Source organism: Podarcis liolepis, assembly GCF_965112155.1.
Source record: "Podarcis liolepis genome assembly, chromosome: 4".
NCBI lineage: Eukaryota > Metazoa > Chordata > Lepidosauria > Squamata > Lacertidae > Podarcis > Podarcis liolepis.
The window spans coordinates 80,408,945-80,427,368 of record NC_139558.1 but is presented as its reverse complement, the minus strand read 5'-3'; the positions used below and the strand labels follow the sequence as shown (position 1 = coordinate 80,427,368).

Genomic DNA, 18,424 nt, shown 5'->3' with positions numbered 1-18,424 from the left:
ATTGGATTCGGCTGACATCTACTCATTGTTATGCTATCAAGATTGTATATTTCCTATTGGATGGGGATTTTCTTTATTCTATCCTTTGTTTTCCTGCAGCTTTATAGTTTTATGTTGGGGCAGGACACTATATGTTCCTGAATACAAGCATTTGAGCAGCTGCAAACTTTTCAGATATTTTTGTTGCTTGCTTTCAAGCATAATGTAAGTTCTGATCTGTTTTGAATACAAAATTGAAAGTTCACTTCCTCTTCAGTGCCTTAACTGCAGTAAGCTTCATTTTGATCAGTCTCCCCCCCCTGTACATTGCATATCCCTGCCCTCTACCCCCAATTAACGTTATGCTGTGATTCTATAGATGCACTTTCCTGGAGTAAACACCATTGAAGTCAGTGGGACTATCTTCATTACTTGCTCTGGTCCCAACCCGCCCGTGCTTTGAGGTCATACTATGAATGGTTTGGGCACTAACCTATCAGTCAGAACACTGTAGTCCCTCTGATATTTAATGTTTAATTTTATTTTTTGCTGCTTACGTTGTGGTCAGTTTGTTATTCCTGATTCTGCATTGCCCTGCGCCCCACTAGCCCAAATGTGTAGCAGTCGCTCCCAACAGCCCCTCTCCAGATCCCTTTAAATTGCTGGTGCCAGAAATTGAACCTGTGACCTTCTGCATGCAAGGCTTCTGTGTTGTCACTGAGCTATGGCCCCTACTATCACTGACTAAGGAAGATGCCAAGCTGCTAAGGCACCTTTGTTGGTTTATTGTGACAACAGCCTCCTTCCCTGCCTAGTAGACCTGCCATCTCCTTAAGGTGGACAGGGCAGACACCCCACGAAAGGAACTGAGGAGGGAACTTCAGTCTATCACAGAGGAAGTTCCAGAGCAGGAGTTTTAAAGGCGGGGTTTAAAGTCAGAAGTTGGCATTCATGAGTAACGTGCATATCTATTTGAGAAAATGTAATCCTGCTGATTAAGTATCTGCTAAACTTCTCATTATTCAGGCAGCATACCCACGGTTTATATTAACATTTTACAAGTGGTAATCCACTAGGGCTAGGGGTTGTTTAGGGAGTTTTGTTGGCAGGGGGCTGTTGCTGTTGGCTTTTCCCCCTGTATCTTTATTTAAATCTTGTGATTTATGTGGAAATTGGTTAGTTTGGTCGTGCATTTTTAAATGATTTGTTTATTGTTTATCACAACTTTTGTTACGTTACAGCTATGCACATTTTTCATGTTGTAAGCCTCCTTGAGCATGGTTTGAACTGTGGAAAGGTGGCAAACAAATAAAATTCTGCATGTATGCATGTTGCAGGCATTTCACAGTTGATATCTATCATGGATTTGAATTATCACTATATTCATGAACAGTTCCCACCCACCCACTGCCCCTTTGTGTAAGACGTTTTGTGTTATATTTTACAGTGAAGGAACCCCTGAAAAGCTGCTTTCAGGCCATGTGAGAGTTCCTTGCAGGCCTAGGGCCCCCTCTCGTGGATGAAATTGTCACTGAAACAGTTGATTGGTGAATAGGTTTTATTTATGGAGTCGCTGTTTCAGAGCAATTAGTTGGGCTATTAAATTTTAACACGCTCTCCATACCAGTTCCTTGGGCTATTAAACCATAGATTACTACAGGGCCAACTAAAATTTCATATCCATAATAAAATTGGTTGAAGAAGAGTTTCCCATAGTCCCTGCCATGCAGCCTTTGGAATGGGAACACAACAGAGACTTCTCCTAAATTTAGTGTGAATTGAGGGTTGTTCAGGGAGCAGCTGTACAAAACAAGAGCTGTTTCTGTAACTACTATAGCTTTATTTAAAAAGTAGGGATCCACATCTTGTCATCCCCCATCCAAGCAGGCAAGAGGCATCTTTCCCATTCAAGGACAAATTCCAGTCAGGCAAAAGCAGTTATGGAGGGTGGAGAGCAAGGCCAGGGGGCACATCTGGCCCCCTGGGACTGAGGTTGTCCAGCCCTATCTTAAATATATAGTCTTCTGCATTTCCCCCCACATCTGGCCACTCTGTTGCTAGAGCCAGTGCCTGATTCTCCTGCTAGTCTTTTCTGCTAGATCTTCCACACCATACATGTCAAGTGCTGTGATACCACTTTAAACACTCAGAGCTTCTCCCCAAAGATTTCTGGGAGTCGTAGTTTGTTAGGGGTACTGAGAGTTGTTAGGAGGGTTTTATTTCCCTCACAAAGCTACCATTCTCAGAGTGATTTGATAATTGCTCGCTCTTCACAAGGAGCTCTGGGAATTGCAGCTCTGTAATGGGAATATAATGGGACGCAAGTGGCGCTGTGGGTTAAACCACAGAGCCTAGGGCTTGCCGATCAGAAGGTCAGCAGTTCGAATCCCCACAACAGGGTGAGCTCCCATTGCTTGGACCCTGCTCCTGCCAACCTAGCAGTTTGAAAGCATGCCAAAGTGCAAGTAGATAAATAGGTACCGCTCCGGTGGGAAGGTAAATGGCGTTTCCGTGCGCTGCTCTGGTTCGCCAGAAGCTGCTTAGTCATGCTGGCCACATGACCTGGAAGCTGTACGCCGGCTCCCTCAGCCAATAAAGCGAGATGAGCGCTGCAACCCCAGAGTCGTCCACAACTGGACCTAATGGTCAGGGGTCCCTTTACCTTTACCTTTAATGGGAATATAAGGGTCTCCTAACAACTCTCAGTGCCCTTAACAAACTGTATCTCCCAAGATTCCATGGGGGGGGGAGCCATGGCTTTTTAAAGTCCTTTAAATGTATGGTGTGTTGTGGCCTAAACAATAAATCAGTAGCCCGGAGGCAAAGCCACATCAACTCACAGAGTAAGAGAGACCATATATGCACATTGTAGTTCAGACTAGAACAGCACACCGTCTCGTATTTAAACGCCAAAAAGTTTGGACTTCACTTGCCCTGGACATCGTACGGGGCTGAGTAAGGCATGTGGCGGTTGGACTGCAATGAAGCTGAGCCTAGCTGAGACTGAAGGACTGTAGCTGACATTGGGTGTGTTGATGCAACACTAATGACCTCATTTCCAGTCGGTCAGATTTCCACTATTTACTGGGAGGTAGAGGAGCAAGGTGGCAGTGAGGTCAGTGCAGCACAAACCCACCAGTGGGAGCGTAAAATTGGCTCTGCCGTTGTGTTTGCACCATGCCGTTCTCAATGCTGCCTTGTCCCTCCCTCTCTACCTCCCAATAAGCATCCATGTCATGATTGGGTGGCGATCAGATAAACGACAGTGCCCCCACCCATGTCATCCACTACTGCCTAAGGATTGTGAGTAATCGATGTGTCACAATGGTTCAATGTGGCATTTTTTAATTCCTTCCCAGAACTAAAGTCTGCACATGAGCTGGAAAAAAGAGAACTGGAAGAGAATTTTGAGAAGCTACGTCTGTCACTCCAGGTTAGTATCACTTTTGAAATACAAAACCTTATCATTTGTCAAAAGGATCTACTTAAAGCACATCCAACACACGTGACTTCCCCTCAACAAATCCTGGGAGGTATAGTTTCCTCCTTACAGAGCTACAATTCCCAGCACCCTTAACAAACCACAGTTCTGTGGAGTCTTTGAGGGAAGTCACATGCTTCAAATGTGTATTGGGGTGTGCTGTAAATGTATGGTGTGGATCTGCCCTAGCAGCCATGGCTTTCCCCAAAGAATCCTGGGAGCTGTAGTTTGTTAAGGGTGCTGTGAGTTGTTAGGAGGCCCATGTTCCCCTCCAGAGCTGCAGTTCCCAGTTTAACAGTCAATCCATCTTTCCAGGGTTCTTTGAGAATTGTAGTTCTGTGAGGGAGATAGGAGTCTCCAAACAACTCTCAGCATGCTTAGCAAACTACAGCCCCCATGATTCTTTGGGGGAAGCCCTGACTGTTAAAGTGGTAAGTGCACTTTACATGTATAGTGTGGGTGTGACCTTAGTCATGACTAATTTTATTCCCGCCAATTCAGTAGGACTTGTGGCTGGCTGGCTTTCTCTGCATCAGGGCCACCGCCTAAATGGTTTGTCTTACATCGAGTAAAAGCGTCACAGGAAACTGTGTTTGCACTTGATTACAGGACCAGGTTGACACCCTCACTTTTCAGAGCCAGTCTCTGAAGGACAAGGCAAAACGATTTGAAGAGGCATTGAAGAAAAACACAGAAGAGCAACTAGAGGTAACATGAGATTTGCTTTTATGGAACTTAGTGTGACTCATAAGAACAAGAGAGTTCCCTCATGGGGCTGAGCGTGAGGCAGTCCATGATGGGCCAGGATCTGTAGAACACTTTCTGAAGACGTTTACTGGAAGTAAGAGTAGGATGAAAGGGGAAGGCTGAGGTTTTCACACAGCTGGAATAACCTGGCCTAGGGGTGACTTTAGGCCCAGTCGTTTTACCTTCCTTTTCTGTTTAACCTGCTTTGGTTAGATTTTGAAATTAAGGGAGAGGGATTGCGTTTGTTCTTCAGCTATTGGGGTCTCCAAAATTGGGAGGGCTCCTCCTCATACTGAAGGTTCTGGAAGCCTCCAGAAAGCCTTCCTCCTAGAGTGGATGAGGAGAGTCTCCCATCTCTCCTGGGTAAGTCCTCTGCTTCTTTTTCTTTACTGTCAATTCTCCTTCGCCTCAGATTGCAATGGCTCCATACCAGCATTTAGAGGAAGACATGAGTAGCCTGAAGCAGGTCTTGGAAATGAAGAATCTACTCATTCATCAACAGGAGAAGAGGATCATAGAGCTAGAGAGGCTGGTGAGCCCTTGGTTTTTGTCTCTCTTTAGAAAACGCAAGGGAGGGAAAAGGCACAAAAGCTTGTGTATCCATTAGAGGAGGGACAAGGGAACCTGTGGCTCTCCAAATGTTGTTGGACTCCATGTCCCATCAGCCTCAACCAGTTTGGCCAAAGGTGATGGGAGTTGTAGTCCAGTAACTTCTGGAGGGCAAGTTCCTTGTTCCTGCATTAGAATCACAAGCTAGCACAATCTGTTTAAGCAGGCAACTCTGGTTTGGAATGTGGTCATTTTAGAGATGCAAACTGGGAAGGGGGAAGGAATTATTATTATTTATTAAAAATTTGTATACCACCTTTCATCCATAATCTCAGGGCAGTTCACACCATAAAAATTAAGAAGCAATACAGAAATTAAGATGTTCCTATGTGGTATATTTGAAATAGGAAGGAATCTTACTTTTTAAATCTCCATTTCACCTCTCACCCTTTCCCTCTGTTCAAAGCCACTCTTGGCTAAGAGACAGTAGGATTTGGGGAGGCAGGAACTCCATTTTATAAAGTGATAGTCCAGTGCAAGACAGTAGCTACAGTAAATATTACAGTATGTTAACATCAAGTCAGGGGTAAAATTAATCCCTGCATGCATTCTAGAGTTTCCATTTCCAAATCACACAACAAAATACTGCACTGTAGAATGGCTGTGTTCGGGAGCCAGCCAGCCATGACCTCTCCCAGGAAACTCCATTCAATCCCACCCACCTGTGATTCCAGATTTCTTTTTCCCAACCAGTCAATCAGCATTTATTGCCCACTGAGCATGCTCATTAGGGCTTTGGCCCCACCCCCACTGGTTCCATCCTGACCCGCTGCCAGCATGTGGCCCCTGACAAATCGCCCCAGAGGGAATGTAGTCCTTTGACCAAGAAGAAGAAACGGTCTGAGGTGACAAAAGTGTAGGTAAGGAAGACTAACAGTTAAACCCTTGCTAAAGCAGATACATGCATAGATTGTTTCTTGGCTAGGCACTCTTAATTAAAACCAGATGTGTTTCTCCCAAGTGGAGAAACACAGCAACACCCTCGGGGATCAGGCTGGTTATCACGCAGGTGAGCTCCGGTGTGTTTACAACCCAGCAGTACCATCCAATCTGTGCTGCCACTTCTGCTGCAATGAATTGGTACAATACTGCATTATTATTATTATTATTATTATTTTATTTTACTGCTGCAATTGCTACATATATTTAAAGCTGTCCCTCCTATATTGCAGGCTGAAAAGAACTTAATATTAGAAGAAAAAATTCAGGTGCTCCAGCAGCAAAATGAGGATCTCAGAGTCAGGATTGATCAGAACACTGTGGTGACAAGGTGTGTCTAGACGTTTGCTCCTGAGCTTGGCATTTCAAGCAGCTTTCAATTCACATCTTTGTGTATGTGTGTGTACTCAGTCTGTGTCTATTTGCAGCAGCCTGGTACCATTCAGATGTTCTGGGCTACAGTTCCCATCAGTCCTGACCATTAGCCATGCTAGCTGGGACTGATGGGAAATCTAGTCCAAAAAAAGGAGGGGGGAGGCTGCTTTGTAGAATCATAGCAATGCAAGGAACTTGTTAAACTTACTTATTTCTGAAGTACCAGAAGGCTACGCACACTTATTTGGGAATAAGGCTCATGAAACTCAGTGGAACTTAACTTCCAAACAGACATGCACAGGATTGCATTGATGGAGACTGGGCTGTGAACCAGGAAATGCCTGATTCAAATCAGGACTGCCTTGGACTCACTAGGAGTACAGTCTTAGGTAAAGCAACTCCAACTGAATTCAGCAAGGCTTACTACCAAGCAAATGGGCAGAGGGCTGCATCCTCAGTGATCTTCCTGAATCCACTGTTTCTCAGACTCTGCTCTCGTTGATACTGGCACCAGTCTCCCTTACAGGGTTGCTAGGATTCCTGAGAAAATCCATATGGAATGATTCCTACACACTATGGAGATTGTGGGGCAGGCAACGGGGAGAAGCAATCTTCTCCCCGCCCCCCTTGCTTTAAACAGGTCCGGGGACAGAGGGGAAGGCGTGTGGCGCTTCCCCTCTGTCCCCGGACGGTCTCCATAGGAACGCATTGATTGATTTTCAATGCATTCCTATGGGAAACCGTGCTTCGCAAGACGAAAAACTCGCAAGAAGAAAAAACTTGCGGAATGAATTAGTTTCGTCTTGCGAGACACCACTGTACACTTTTGGGGGGGGTGGGCCCCACTTTACACAGTGGGACTTGCTTCTGAGTACGCGTGCTTAGGATGTGCTGAATAGTATTGTGTGTTGTTATTAACCCTCTGCCTCGTACAGAGTCCTCCATAAACAAAGCTTTCCTCCTTAGGAGTTGGCAACGCTCCCCCTTTACCGCGGATCAGGGCTGACTCGAGGTTTAGTTTGCAAGCAGTTGATCTTCAACATCTACGCTGAAAACCTCTGGGTATCGGAGTAGCCGTTATACTGAAACCTGTAGCTGTACACTTCCAAGTTATGGCACTTTGCAGAAGGATGGATTTCTCTGCAAAACATTAGCACTGTACACAGAACGCCACGCTTAAGAGCACTGTGGGCGCCTGTCACTTTGTGGGGCTGAGCCTGGCTTATCATGCAGTCTTCAACCACGTACCACATTGATTTTATGGGTGCTTTTGTCCGTTTTGTGGCTGTTTCTCGTGTAAACCTGCAGCATGTTGATACAGAATTCTTGTTTTTAAGGTAGTGCGTGTAGAGCACGTGACATTGCACAGAATTCATAAATTCAGAGAACCTGATGAGGAGAAATGCAGAAGGAGCACCACGTTCATAGCAAAAATACAACAGATTCCTGCAGTACCTGAAGGAGCTTGGGGCATGAGCCTGAATAGGCAAAATGCCCCTTTGCTAGATGCTCCAGTTAGAAAATGTAATCATGGGGGATGGAGAGACAAAGGAAAGAGACCTGCCCATCTACCTCCCCCTTCAGGAATAGCCCAGTAACTGTGCAAACACGTGTATCAGAAATCACTGGATCTATGCTGCCAAATAGAGACGGCAGCTGCAACCCCCCCCCAAAAAAAAACCAGGAAGTATTGCTTCAGTGTGGCATTATATTTGCTGTTGTGTTTTCTGAAGCCCCACTGCAGTTGCTGAACCCGGTGATATCTGAGGATCCCTGAGGATCTGCCTTTGTCCAGCTTCCCGTCTGCCTCAGCAGGAACTGGTCCCCAGAGAGCCAGTCCTGTGGCTGAGTACAACGCAGCACCTGCTCATTCCCCCCGCCCCCATGTGGACGGGGAGGCCTATGCCTTATCCTTCCCCATGTTTCAAAGCTCGTCTCTGCTGTAACCTGACCGTTTCTTTCTTCTGTTGGCGTCAGCCTCGGATGACGCAGCAAAAAGACAATCCCAGCACTGTATGTGGGAGAGAGGCAGGGTAACAGTCAGAGGGCTATTTATTTTTTGCTTCTGCGTGCCAAAGCAAATTGTCCTTGGGCACATGCTGGTATCGGTATTATTTTAAAAAAAGAGAAAGGGTAAAAAACGCTTGTCAGCAAAGGCACATCCCTGCTCAAAAGGCTCTTGGAAAAGACTGCCACTTGGCTGTGTTAACTCCCAGTTCTCCTCCTCCAGCAAACTATCGGTTGCTTACTGTCTCAGGAGCAGGGATGCTGTCTGACAGACTCCTGTATCACGGAGCATCACCTTGCAACTCTTTTCTATCTCAGTGAAGGCAAAGGCTCTGGGGTCTCGATGTCCCTACATGTCACTAGTGGCATTGATTTTTCTGGCTTTTAAGAGGTGAACATAGGAAGTTGTCTTTCGCTGTGTTTCACCATTAATGCATCCCTCATCCTCGTGTCCATTACTCTGTTTAGCAGTGGTTCTCGGGGGGGTTTCCCATTCCTGCCTCCAGAGAGCCTTTTAAGTGGCTGCACAGGGGATTGCACCGGGGGCCTTTTGCACGCAAAGCATGTTCTCTACCAATGAACTATGTCCCCTTCTGTTAAGAAATGCCCAGTTTTGCCCTGCACCTGTGCTTCTGAACCCATTTCTGCTTGTCTTCTAGAATGGCTCAGGGCTAGTTGACAACTGCATGACTGTGGCTCCAGTTCTCCACACTTGATTGGCAGATGAATGTGTGAATTAATTCTGTTGGGGGGGGGGAATACTGGACTGCATCCAGTTGTTGCCTGGAAGACTATTGGAACCATGGAAGCATCCATGAATGGAGAGGGAGCAGCATTTTTTCCTGATACCCCTCTTCCACCCAAGAAATCTGCTCCAGATGGTTGGGGAACTCTTCAGACCAACATGGGAGGTAGTGTAGGGAATTTGCAGGGAAACGGGAATTTGCAAAAATCCGCTCCCTCCCCCTTCCATCCATGGAGGACGTTGCTGGAGCAAGAATGAGGAAAATCTTTGATTCCTGGGTGGTGGGGTTCTTTCCCATTCACTAAAGGTCCAATTTATATTAGGCCATGCAACAGCAGACTTTATTTTCTTTGCACTTTCCAAGGAGTGGGATGGTAAGTATCCAAATCATGTAGGCAAAGAGTTTTCAACAAGACGTGAGAACTGTTTACAAAATAGATGAAAACTGGTGGACCTCCAGGCACTGCTGGCCTCCCATTGCCCTTTTGTCCGACGGCCACGTTGGTTGGAGCTGATGGGAGCCCAGTTACACCTAGAGAGCACCAGGTTCCCAATCCTTAGTTTACAAAATGGATCCAACGAGGACTTGCCGCAATTCTGAAATTTTGATTTTGACTTGACAGTGCCTTGTTTCCCTCTCCAGGCAGTTATCTGAAGAAAATGCTAATCTCCAGGAATATGTTGAAAAAGAATCCAAGGAAAAGAAGAGGCTAAGCAGGACTAATGAAGAGCTGCTGTGGAAGCTTCAGACGTCGGACCCCATGAGCCCCGTTAAGCTGTCGCCAACATCGCCCACCCATATTTATCGGTCTTCGTCAGGACCTCCCACCCCAGCTAAAGTCAGCACTGTGCCAAGATGACAGCCCCGCGCAGCTGTATCAGATGACTTGTCCCTGACAATGTCCCAGCCTACTGAATGTTCTCGTCTAAGAAAGTATTAACCACAGTAGAAGTAGATCCCTGGGATCCGTGACTCTACCAACATGCTCTCTAGATGCATAGCTGTATTTGATTAGGCAGTGCCCTCTGGTGGGTTCCTGCGTCGGGAGTCCCTAGGACTTGCTACACTGATGCCATAGAATAGCAGGATCCCAGCTGACGCATGGGGACATCTCCCAGGGTTAGAGGCAAAAGCAAGGGAAAACTCTTCTTATTGTTCACTCCCGAGTGAACTTTTCGCTGCAGTATTTCAGGTTAGTTGCCAGTTCGAGTTTTGAATAGCTCTGTGCGTTGAGTGGCTGCTGATACGCGTGGATGCCCTCAGGCATCCATGCCCATAATGTGAGGCACATGTCAGGCACACATGCACACCTTCTGCATATGTAGCTGAAGCTGTTCCGAAATGCATTTTTTTATATTAATGGATTCTGCAAAAAGTGCTGATATATTTTCATGAGTCAGCAGTTTTCTAACTTGTGCCTAAGAGTTATACTGAAATTAAATGCTTCTTTTTTCCTTTTTTTGGTCAAAGCTTCCCAGGAATATTTCTACCCAAATGAGAAGAAAGTTACAAAAACACAGAAGCACCTTCCAAGTGACCACTGAGTGGTACGTTTTCTAAAGCAAAACACCAGCGACTTGATTTCTTAACTAGTTAACTGCCTTCGAAAATAATTGCTTTTCTAATCAGTGCCAGACACAGCGCTCGCTTCCCAGGTAACAATCAGAACACTCACCACTGCTGTAAATACGGAAGAGGCGAGCAGACCTCCAGCGTTGCAGTCCTATGTTTATTTATAAAGATGACTCCATTTTACCCCAGCAGTAAGTGCTTTTCCACGATGTTTTCAAAGTCTGAATTAATAGCAAGGCTAAATGTACAAGACCCTGTGCCTCCCAACTCCTTTTTAAGAAGGGGTGGGGGAGTGACCACAGAAGCATAGAGTGAATGTGTGAATTCAGTTAGCGTACTTCAGTAGAGAGGCAAATGTGGGTGCTAAGTAACAAAAAAGAGCCCTGTGGGATTAGGCCCATCTAGTCCAGTATCCTGTTGTCACAGTGATGCACCAGTTGCCTGTAGGAAGGACCTGGGTGCCACAATGCTCTCCCAACCCACAATTCTCAGCAGGCAGATGGTCTCTGTTGGTCTTCACCCACAGTTTGCCCTCTTCTGTTGATGACGGAATTGGGCTCTTTCTTCTACACAGGGGCGACTCACCTGTGCAGTGGACCCAAGTAGCAGCTTGAGGCAGCAATATTTTTAAGTGAGTGTGCAATCTGAGAGCTGCTCCTACCCCCCTCCTAAGCAATGTGGCCAAGAGCGTGCTATCACTCCTCCGCCACGTTGCCTAGGATCCAAGGAGCGCATCTCTCAGATCCAGAACTCACATCATCTCAGGCTCGTCATGTTCATAGAATAGCAATCAACACTGCACACTTGGCATTTTATCAGCACTCAATGGCATGTTTATGTGTTTTGGTACTGGCCAAACTGCTGGATTGTTCTATCTCTCTGCCTTCTTTCCAGCCATCTCGACCCTGCTGCCCGGTGTGTATTTAGTAGCAGCACGATATTGGATGTCAGGCCTGCTAGAACGTAGGCTGGTTCCCTAGAGAGTAGCATAGCAGTCACAATAGCATTAGACCTTGAAACGGTTTCTAAACATGAGCTAGACAGACTAAGAGTCCCTTCTTGTCTTTGGTGTGATAGGAGTTGGGTTCCAGCGTGTGTGTCAAAGAGTTGTTATAGACTTAGACTGTGAAAGCGTTGAACGTAGCGTTGGACAGATGTGGAGCATGAATCATCTAAGCAAAGAAATGTTTTTAGATAGCCATGTGATACTTTGGTTCTCGAGTGGAGGCCCAGGGCTCAACTCATTTGCAAAGTCCCTCTGCAGCGTTTAAATACAGGGCAGCTCAGAGTGCCAAAAGGACACCGAGGAGAAGAGAGGGAGGGAGTTAGTGTACAAAGCTCACAGAGGACCTCCCTGACTGGCAAATGCCTGTCTGCCTGATGTCCACACAAGTGCTTCGTTCAGCGAGTCTGCTTGGTGCTTGTGTCGATGACTTGCCTGTGATGCAGACCTTAGGCATCAGCTGTGCTTGCAGAGAGAGCCAGCACCTTCCAATAGCCACAGATCTGTGGCCCAATTCCATGATGTACAGAGTAACAAGGTTGATTTCTTTCTTTCTTTTTTAGAGAAATTTATTTTTGTAGCTACCTTGCATGATACTGTGATACCAAGTACATCTTCTTAGATTAGCTCATGCCACGTTCGTTAACTTATCACAAACGACAGGACTAGATTTCGCATAATGGGCAACTTGCAAACTCAAGAGTAGGATAGTTGCAACAATGACCCACTGATATAATTTTAGCCGGTTTCCTTACCACACTCGCTTGAGACACAGACAGCACCTGTTTCCTTGCTATGTCGCGAACCTTGTACTGTCAAGCTCATGTGAGCAATGTTATACCACAGCGTTGATAAATTTGCATTTACCTTGCATTGCTCTGTAAGTTATGTATTACTCTCCACTTATAAGCTAGCGAAGCCACACTATGGGTGGGTGGGTGGGTCTGGGTTGTCCGTCAATTCCTCTGTTTATGCTTCTTCCTTCCTCTGTTCATCTGCCACCTCCATTTTCAATGAATGCTTCCAAATACGATTTGAGATTTTGGCTTCTGCTGGCTTACACAAGATAGCAAGTCAATGCTAATATCAGACTACAGTTCTCTCTCCTCCATTAACTTTGTACAGATCAGTCGTCCCTGCATCCAGATGGAAAAGGCGTAGGATTCTATCCTCCTCCTTCTTAAAAAATGGCAGCCTAGGGCTACTCTACTTTAACCTAACATTCAGTTGCTTGGAAGCATTTCACTTATTCAGCCCTTCAAAACCAGAGGCCGTCCACAGAGGGAAAAGAGCCTTTTCATGACTTTGCATTATGCAAACTTAAAGGTAACCAACTATGGCTGGCATCTGAAAAGTAACTTGGTTTCTTAAGCACGCTATCTGGCAAGCCAGTTCTGAAACCAAGGCGTCCTTTAAAAGCAGTTTCTGATGTCATATACAGGGCTACTACTACAAGGTGGAGGGGACTATCTCACTGGGTCACCCGAAACCTTTTGACTTTCCTAAAGTTGCATCCCTGCCTCTGCCATCAGCTCCCCCATCACTCCAAAAATTATGATGATAGACATGAGATAGGGGGAAAGAGTGCAATACGCTCTATTCTAGTGCTGCAGGCAAGCGTGTGCAGATCTGGGAGTTGTGCAACGCTCCCAGTTCAGTTTCCTGTATACCTTTTTTTTTTTTACAGCCCTCAGCCACATTTGACACACACACACACACACACACACACACACACTGAGCCCTTACGCTGCCTTCCCAAAGCCAGATACGTGAGCCACTGAGCTAGGACCCTGCCAGAGCCTTGCACCTCTTTCCCAAAGCCCAGCCCCTCACTTTGCCAGCTTTGGGAAGGCAGCACAAGGGCTGGGGGCAGCCTATGAAACAAGGCAGTACGCAGCCCACAGGTTCCATATCAAAGTCTCTTGTGGCCCGCTTGGTATGAAAAGTTGGGCTGCCCTGCTGTATACAAACGATCCCAAGTTGGACTGGGGCAGTGGCGGGGAAGGTGCATAACATGCCTAGGCTTCATTACAACCACTGCATCCCTTGGGCTTCTCTCCTTGAAGGCCAGCTGCTTTTTGCATGTGAAGCCATAAAATTCATTCCCCCAAAAGCAGAACTTAATGACTGCGAATCTAATTGTGGATAACCACGTTCACACTTACGTACTAGACAATTACACAAAGCACTCAGGTGATGGGGCAAAGCTGGCTAAGTATCACGAAGAAAGCAACTAGAGATTGTAGCAGCGCTATAACTGATGGCCTGGCAAGGAATAATAACATGGGTCTTCAACAATGTTTTAACACCCTGCCTTAGTAGCAGCCGACAAGCAAACTGTGGCTACCAAGTGCAACTTGCATTCTAGGGAAACAAGAAAAATGTGGACGGCATTTTTCTAATTGTCCGAATTTCAGGTGTGAATCCTGTTTTACCTATTTACTTGCAGTCAAGGCCAAAAAAATTAGGTCAGCTCACTCAGGGAAATTGTCCTTTCCTCCCATCTACCCACTTGACTAACTGTGGTGACGGCAAGACATTGTTTGGGCAACTTGTGCCAAAATTCCCTTATGGAAAAGATGGGAAATTCCATCTCAATCTGTCCTGCTGCTGCATATTATTCCATGCAAGTTCAGAGGAAGATTCAAGGAGGATTCAGCTGCTGAGATGCCAGCCCTAGCAAAGTCCAGGAACACAGCCCACACTACTATCATAACATGGCACCATTCTGTAGAAACCAATTCCTTTCCATGCAGGGCACGCCTGCATCCAACAGAGCAGCTTTGGACTGTACACATAAAGCAGGAGAGGAATCAAGAGCAGCTTGCACTGCTTCTGTTTGTGCTTCCCACTGACTGTGCAGAGTGAGAAAATTAGCATCTTTCCTACTTTATAGTGAGATTGCATGCCCAGCTATGGATGCAGCCCACAATTGGCTCTTACCAGAGCAGGGCAGATGTGTGACTTCTCCTCTGTGGCATACCCAAAGCCGCCCTGTATTTTGTTAGAGACAGCAGCGTGATGCCCTCCAGATGTTTTGAACTACAGCTCCCATCATCCCGGACACCATTGACTATGCTAGCTGTGGCTTATGAAGGTTGTAGTCCACCATCTGAGGGGCACCATGGGGCTATGCCTGAGCTAAGCAAATGGATAGTAACAATACTGCCTGCTGCCCCAAATAGGACTGTGCATTCAAAGGCATCCTTGCTTTCTAAAGCATCAGAGGAATATGACAGTCAAGAAAAAACTGACCAAAGTAGTATCGTTGAAAGGAGTTGATCATCTAGGAATCCCTTGGGCTTTGGTTGTGGATACATGAGGCTCTCACACTTCTTCTCACTTCACTTTCATGTCTTGTCCGAAGACCAGTGATGCATCCGCCTCCTCAGCCTCCTCCTAACCCCCATGTTGTGTTTGGGGATGCCATGCAACTCTGGGTTTTGGACAACATGCCGAAGAGGTGTGATACAATGAGTAAATTGTGCCTCCCTGTCCAAAGCCCTCCAAAGTCTTCCTGGGAAATGCATTCACAGGCCCCTGCTACCTTAGGAATCTCAAAGGACCAACAAAACCACTCGCTAGAGAAGCCAACAGGAGAAGTAAGAGATTGATTAAGACTCCCCCCTTTTGAGACTTCTGAAACATTTTTCAGAACTCTCATTTGCACACATCACATTTCTTCTCCCCAATAAATCAGCAGGTACATGAACAGTAAAGATCTTCTTTGGAATAAATATGAATAACCAAAATCAGGTATTTTACGTCTGTGTACTGATTGCATTTGTGTCCCATGGACACATGGCGGATGTTTAAAAGACCATCCCCTCCCTAACACAGCAGGCGTTTGTGGTCTGACTTAATTACGTGGCTATTTGAATTACAGGAAAAAAAGTTTGTATTATTTGAGTTACAGTGTACAGGTGAATGTAATATATTCATGATAATAAATACATGCTCCTTAGTCTTTGGTGTGCTACAATGCTTCTTTACGGGTTTATAGGTAACAGGATTTAGCAAGAGATGGGTGTTGTTTTAGAAGAAGAAGAAGAAGAGTTTGGATTTGATATCCCGCCTTTCACTCCCTTTAAGGAGTCTCAAAGCGGCTAACATTCTCCTTTCCCTTCCTCCCCCACAACAAACACTCTGTGAGGTGAGTGGGGCTGAGAGACTTCACAGAAGTGTGACTGGCCCAAGGTCACCCAGCAGCTGCATGTGGAGGAGCGGAGACGCGAACCCGGTTTCCCAGATTACAAGACTACCGCTCTTAACCACTACACCACACTGGCTTTACAAAAGTAAAGCAAACAACTGAAGACTTGTGTATAAAGGAATCACTCAGGATCTTTGTTCTCTCAGCCTTACAAATTTTGCTCAGTACTTGCTATTTAAATTTAAAGGTAATTGATCAAATTTAAAGGCCTTGATCAAACTGTGCATGTAAACCGTGTCCCATAAACTGTCATTGTGCCAACTCCCTATGAACAGATCATTTTATTACAAACCTGTATGTGCCTGCACAACAAGTAATGGAGCAATCCTAACAATTGTCAATTTCCTTCCTTTCCCCTGTGTAGTGCAACTTTTCTGTGCTGCAAACTATTGCATTTCACATTTTCCTGCCCCCCTTACTATTATTGTTGACCTGCTGCCGTTGAAGGCAAGAATGATAGCAGAAGAGGAGACCATTTGCACTAGGCTAGCCTTTTCTCCCCTCTGGCCACTGGCATGCAGAGTTAAGTCTCATGGGAGGTGGAAATATCTGAGGAACGTCCCAGTAGAGAAGGCTGCTAGGCACTGAGAAATTAAGACACAGGGCTATCTTTTTTGGACGCAATTATGGTAACATCTAGTACCATGCTGAGGGCTCATGAGTGAATCATAAGAAAAGCCTGCTGGATGAGACCACTGGCCCATCTAATCCATAATCCTGTTCTCACAGTGGCTATGGGAAGCTCAAAAGCATCCATTTCAATTAGGCGCAAGAGAATACTGTTAGGTAGGGTGTGTGAGTGTGAGTGTGAGTGAGAACGAGAACACTGCTTAGATCAGACTGCTAAAAGAGAATACTTACTGCAGCCTTAGAAAGTCCTGCTGAACTCACACAGCATTATTGCTGGGCCACTATGCATGAGGTTGCGCTGTTCATGTTGTCATGAAACACTGCTGAAAAGCAAAAGGTGCATTTCCACAAGCTTGATTCTTTCACCGAAGAGCAATTACATGCAACTGGTCTGCTGGAATGAACAGAAATACATTGGAAGAGGAAGGGTGAAACTAACATAATTTATTTGCATTTCTGGGAAACGTTTAATGCTGTATCACATATTAACAAACTGATCTCCAAAGTCAAAAACGACATCAAGAGGGAGACATTATTTACAGTGCCACCTGGCAGAAACGTCTCTGGGAAGCAGAGGTCGTGCTCTAGATAAACGTTTCGTATTTAAAAAACAAAGTTTTATATTTAGGAGGGGAGGGGAGGGGAGGAGAGAGCAGAGCCAAAATCTAAACAAGAACTGAACCAGAAACTCCACTGACACTGAAACAGGAGCAGAAAAAAAACCAACGGAGATTACAGTCAGCATCAGGGGTCGAATAATTATATCACAACAGTAAGAAATTCTGAGGAAATCATTAGAAAAATAGAACAGCCAACCAAAAAGTATATATTTATATATTACTCAATAAAAATATGCACAGATTCTTTCATGGCTTCTTGGTTATTAAGAGATGTATTCCTGAAGAAACCCCACGTTCCATTAGATTTGTAATGTACAATTGAAAATGGTGTCACACCCATTCTTTGTGCTCCTGAGACCAGACGTACATTGAAAGGCACAACGTAAAGACAGGAAATCCTCCACTTTGTCACCAGGCACACACGTTACAACCCTTCCATCATTTGGGAAACACAGACATGACCACATGCAATTTGTGTAAGATTCCTCAGTGGCTGCATTCATAATGGTAAATCAGGGTTTGCTTTAAACATGGTTTGCTGAAGATACCAGTATCAGTCTCACAGACCAGCAGGTAGTAACCATGGCTTGTTTCACCTTATGCAAGTTTGCGTTTTTCAACTGTTCTTGCTTTCTACCTCTTTCTATAGGAAAGAAGCAAGGATTAGGCAAGGACTCTGGGTTCAGATATAAGGGAAATATAAGCCAGCTTCAAACCATATAGTGGTAAACTTAATTTTACTTGGAGTACAACCACTTAAATTAATGAACATGACTTACTTAGGTACTTTAATTTCCATAGACCTACTCTAAGTAAAACCTAGTTGAATACCACCCATGGTTTCATATTCTTATTTGTTGAGCCCAAACCCTAATTAGTTGGCAGGGGTGGGCTTGGATGTAAAAACAAACCATAGTTAAACTAAACAAACCATGGCTTAACGCTATGTGAAAACCAGGCCACTGTCTAAGAGTTTCATCATCTCAGCATAACATTTTTTATTGGGACTTGTGCCAAGAGCAGGAGGAAATAAACCCTGAGGAAATATATGGATTGTTACCAACAGGCATTGTTCCTGCAACATTTGGCCTTTGCTTTGGAAGTACAACATACCAAGGACTAGCACATGAAAGCACCTGTTAAAGATGTACACATGTAACAAATGCCAGACAACCTTTGCAATGGATGCATCTTCTGAGATGGATTCATGAAGTTGTCAAAACAAAGTTATATGGACAAACAACTAAATGATGATGCCGAAGTCCCATGGGGGGGGGCAGTATGTGCCTATAACACATACAGCCCAGTCCTCACACTTGATACATCAGCACATAAACACTAACCTGTGGGTATTCCGGCACCCTCTGCACTTAAAAGACAGAAGTAACTCTTCCCAACATTTGCAAATTTAAAAAGGTAACCTTTTAGAATGAACTCCAAAGTAGCACTGAATAGTAATACTTTTACAGGACAGTTCAAAATGCAGCAACGTCAAGTGTGTAC

At 45.2% G+C, this 18,424-nt stretch overlaps 1 protein-coding gene and 1 long non-coding RNA gene across 4 annotated transcripts in view; both read left to right on the top strand.

Annotated features, from left to right (window-relative positions):
- Positions 1-12,390, top strand: part of MTUS2 (microtubule associated scaffold protein 2) — a 300,965-nt gene extending 288,575 nt beyond the window's left edge. For all 3 annotated transcript variants that reach the window (XM_083498852.1, XM_083498853.1, XM_083498851.1), the window contains 5 exons: positions 3,339-3,412; positions 4,070-4,168; positions 4,620-4,739; positions 5,989-6,086; positions 9,526-12,390. In XM_083498852.1, coding sequence (XP_083354978.1) covers positions 3,339-3,412; positions 4,070-4,168; positions 4,620-4,739; positions 5,989-6,086; positions 9,526-9,742 — 608 coding nt within the window. In that variant the 3' untranslated portion in view covers positions 9,743-12,390. The remainder of the gene's footprint in view (positions 1-3,338; positions 3,413-4,069; positions 4,169-4,619; positions 4,740-5,988; positions 6,087-9,525) is intronic.
- An 8-nt stretch (positions 12,391-12,398) lies between these two features.
- LOC310704949 lies at positions 12,399-15,422 on the top strand. The gene is made up of 2 exons (XR_014525112.1): positions 12,399-12,936; positions 13,095-15,422. It is a non-coding gene; the product is annotated as an uncharacterized lncRNA (long non-coding RNA).
- The last annotated feature ends 3,002 nt before the right edge of the window (positions 15,423-18,424 follow it).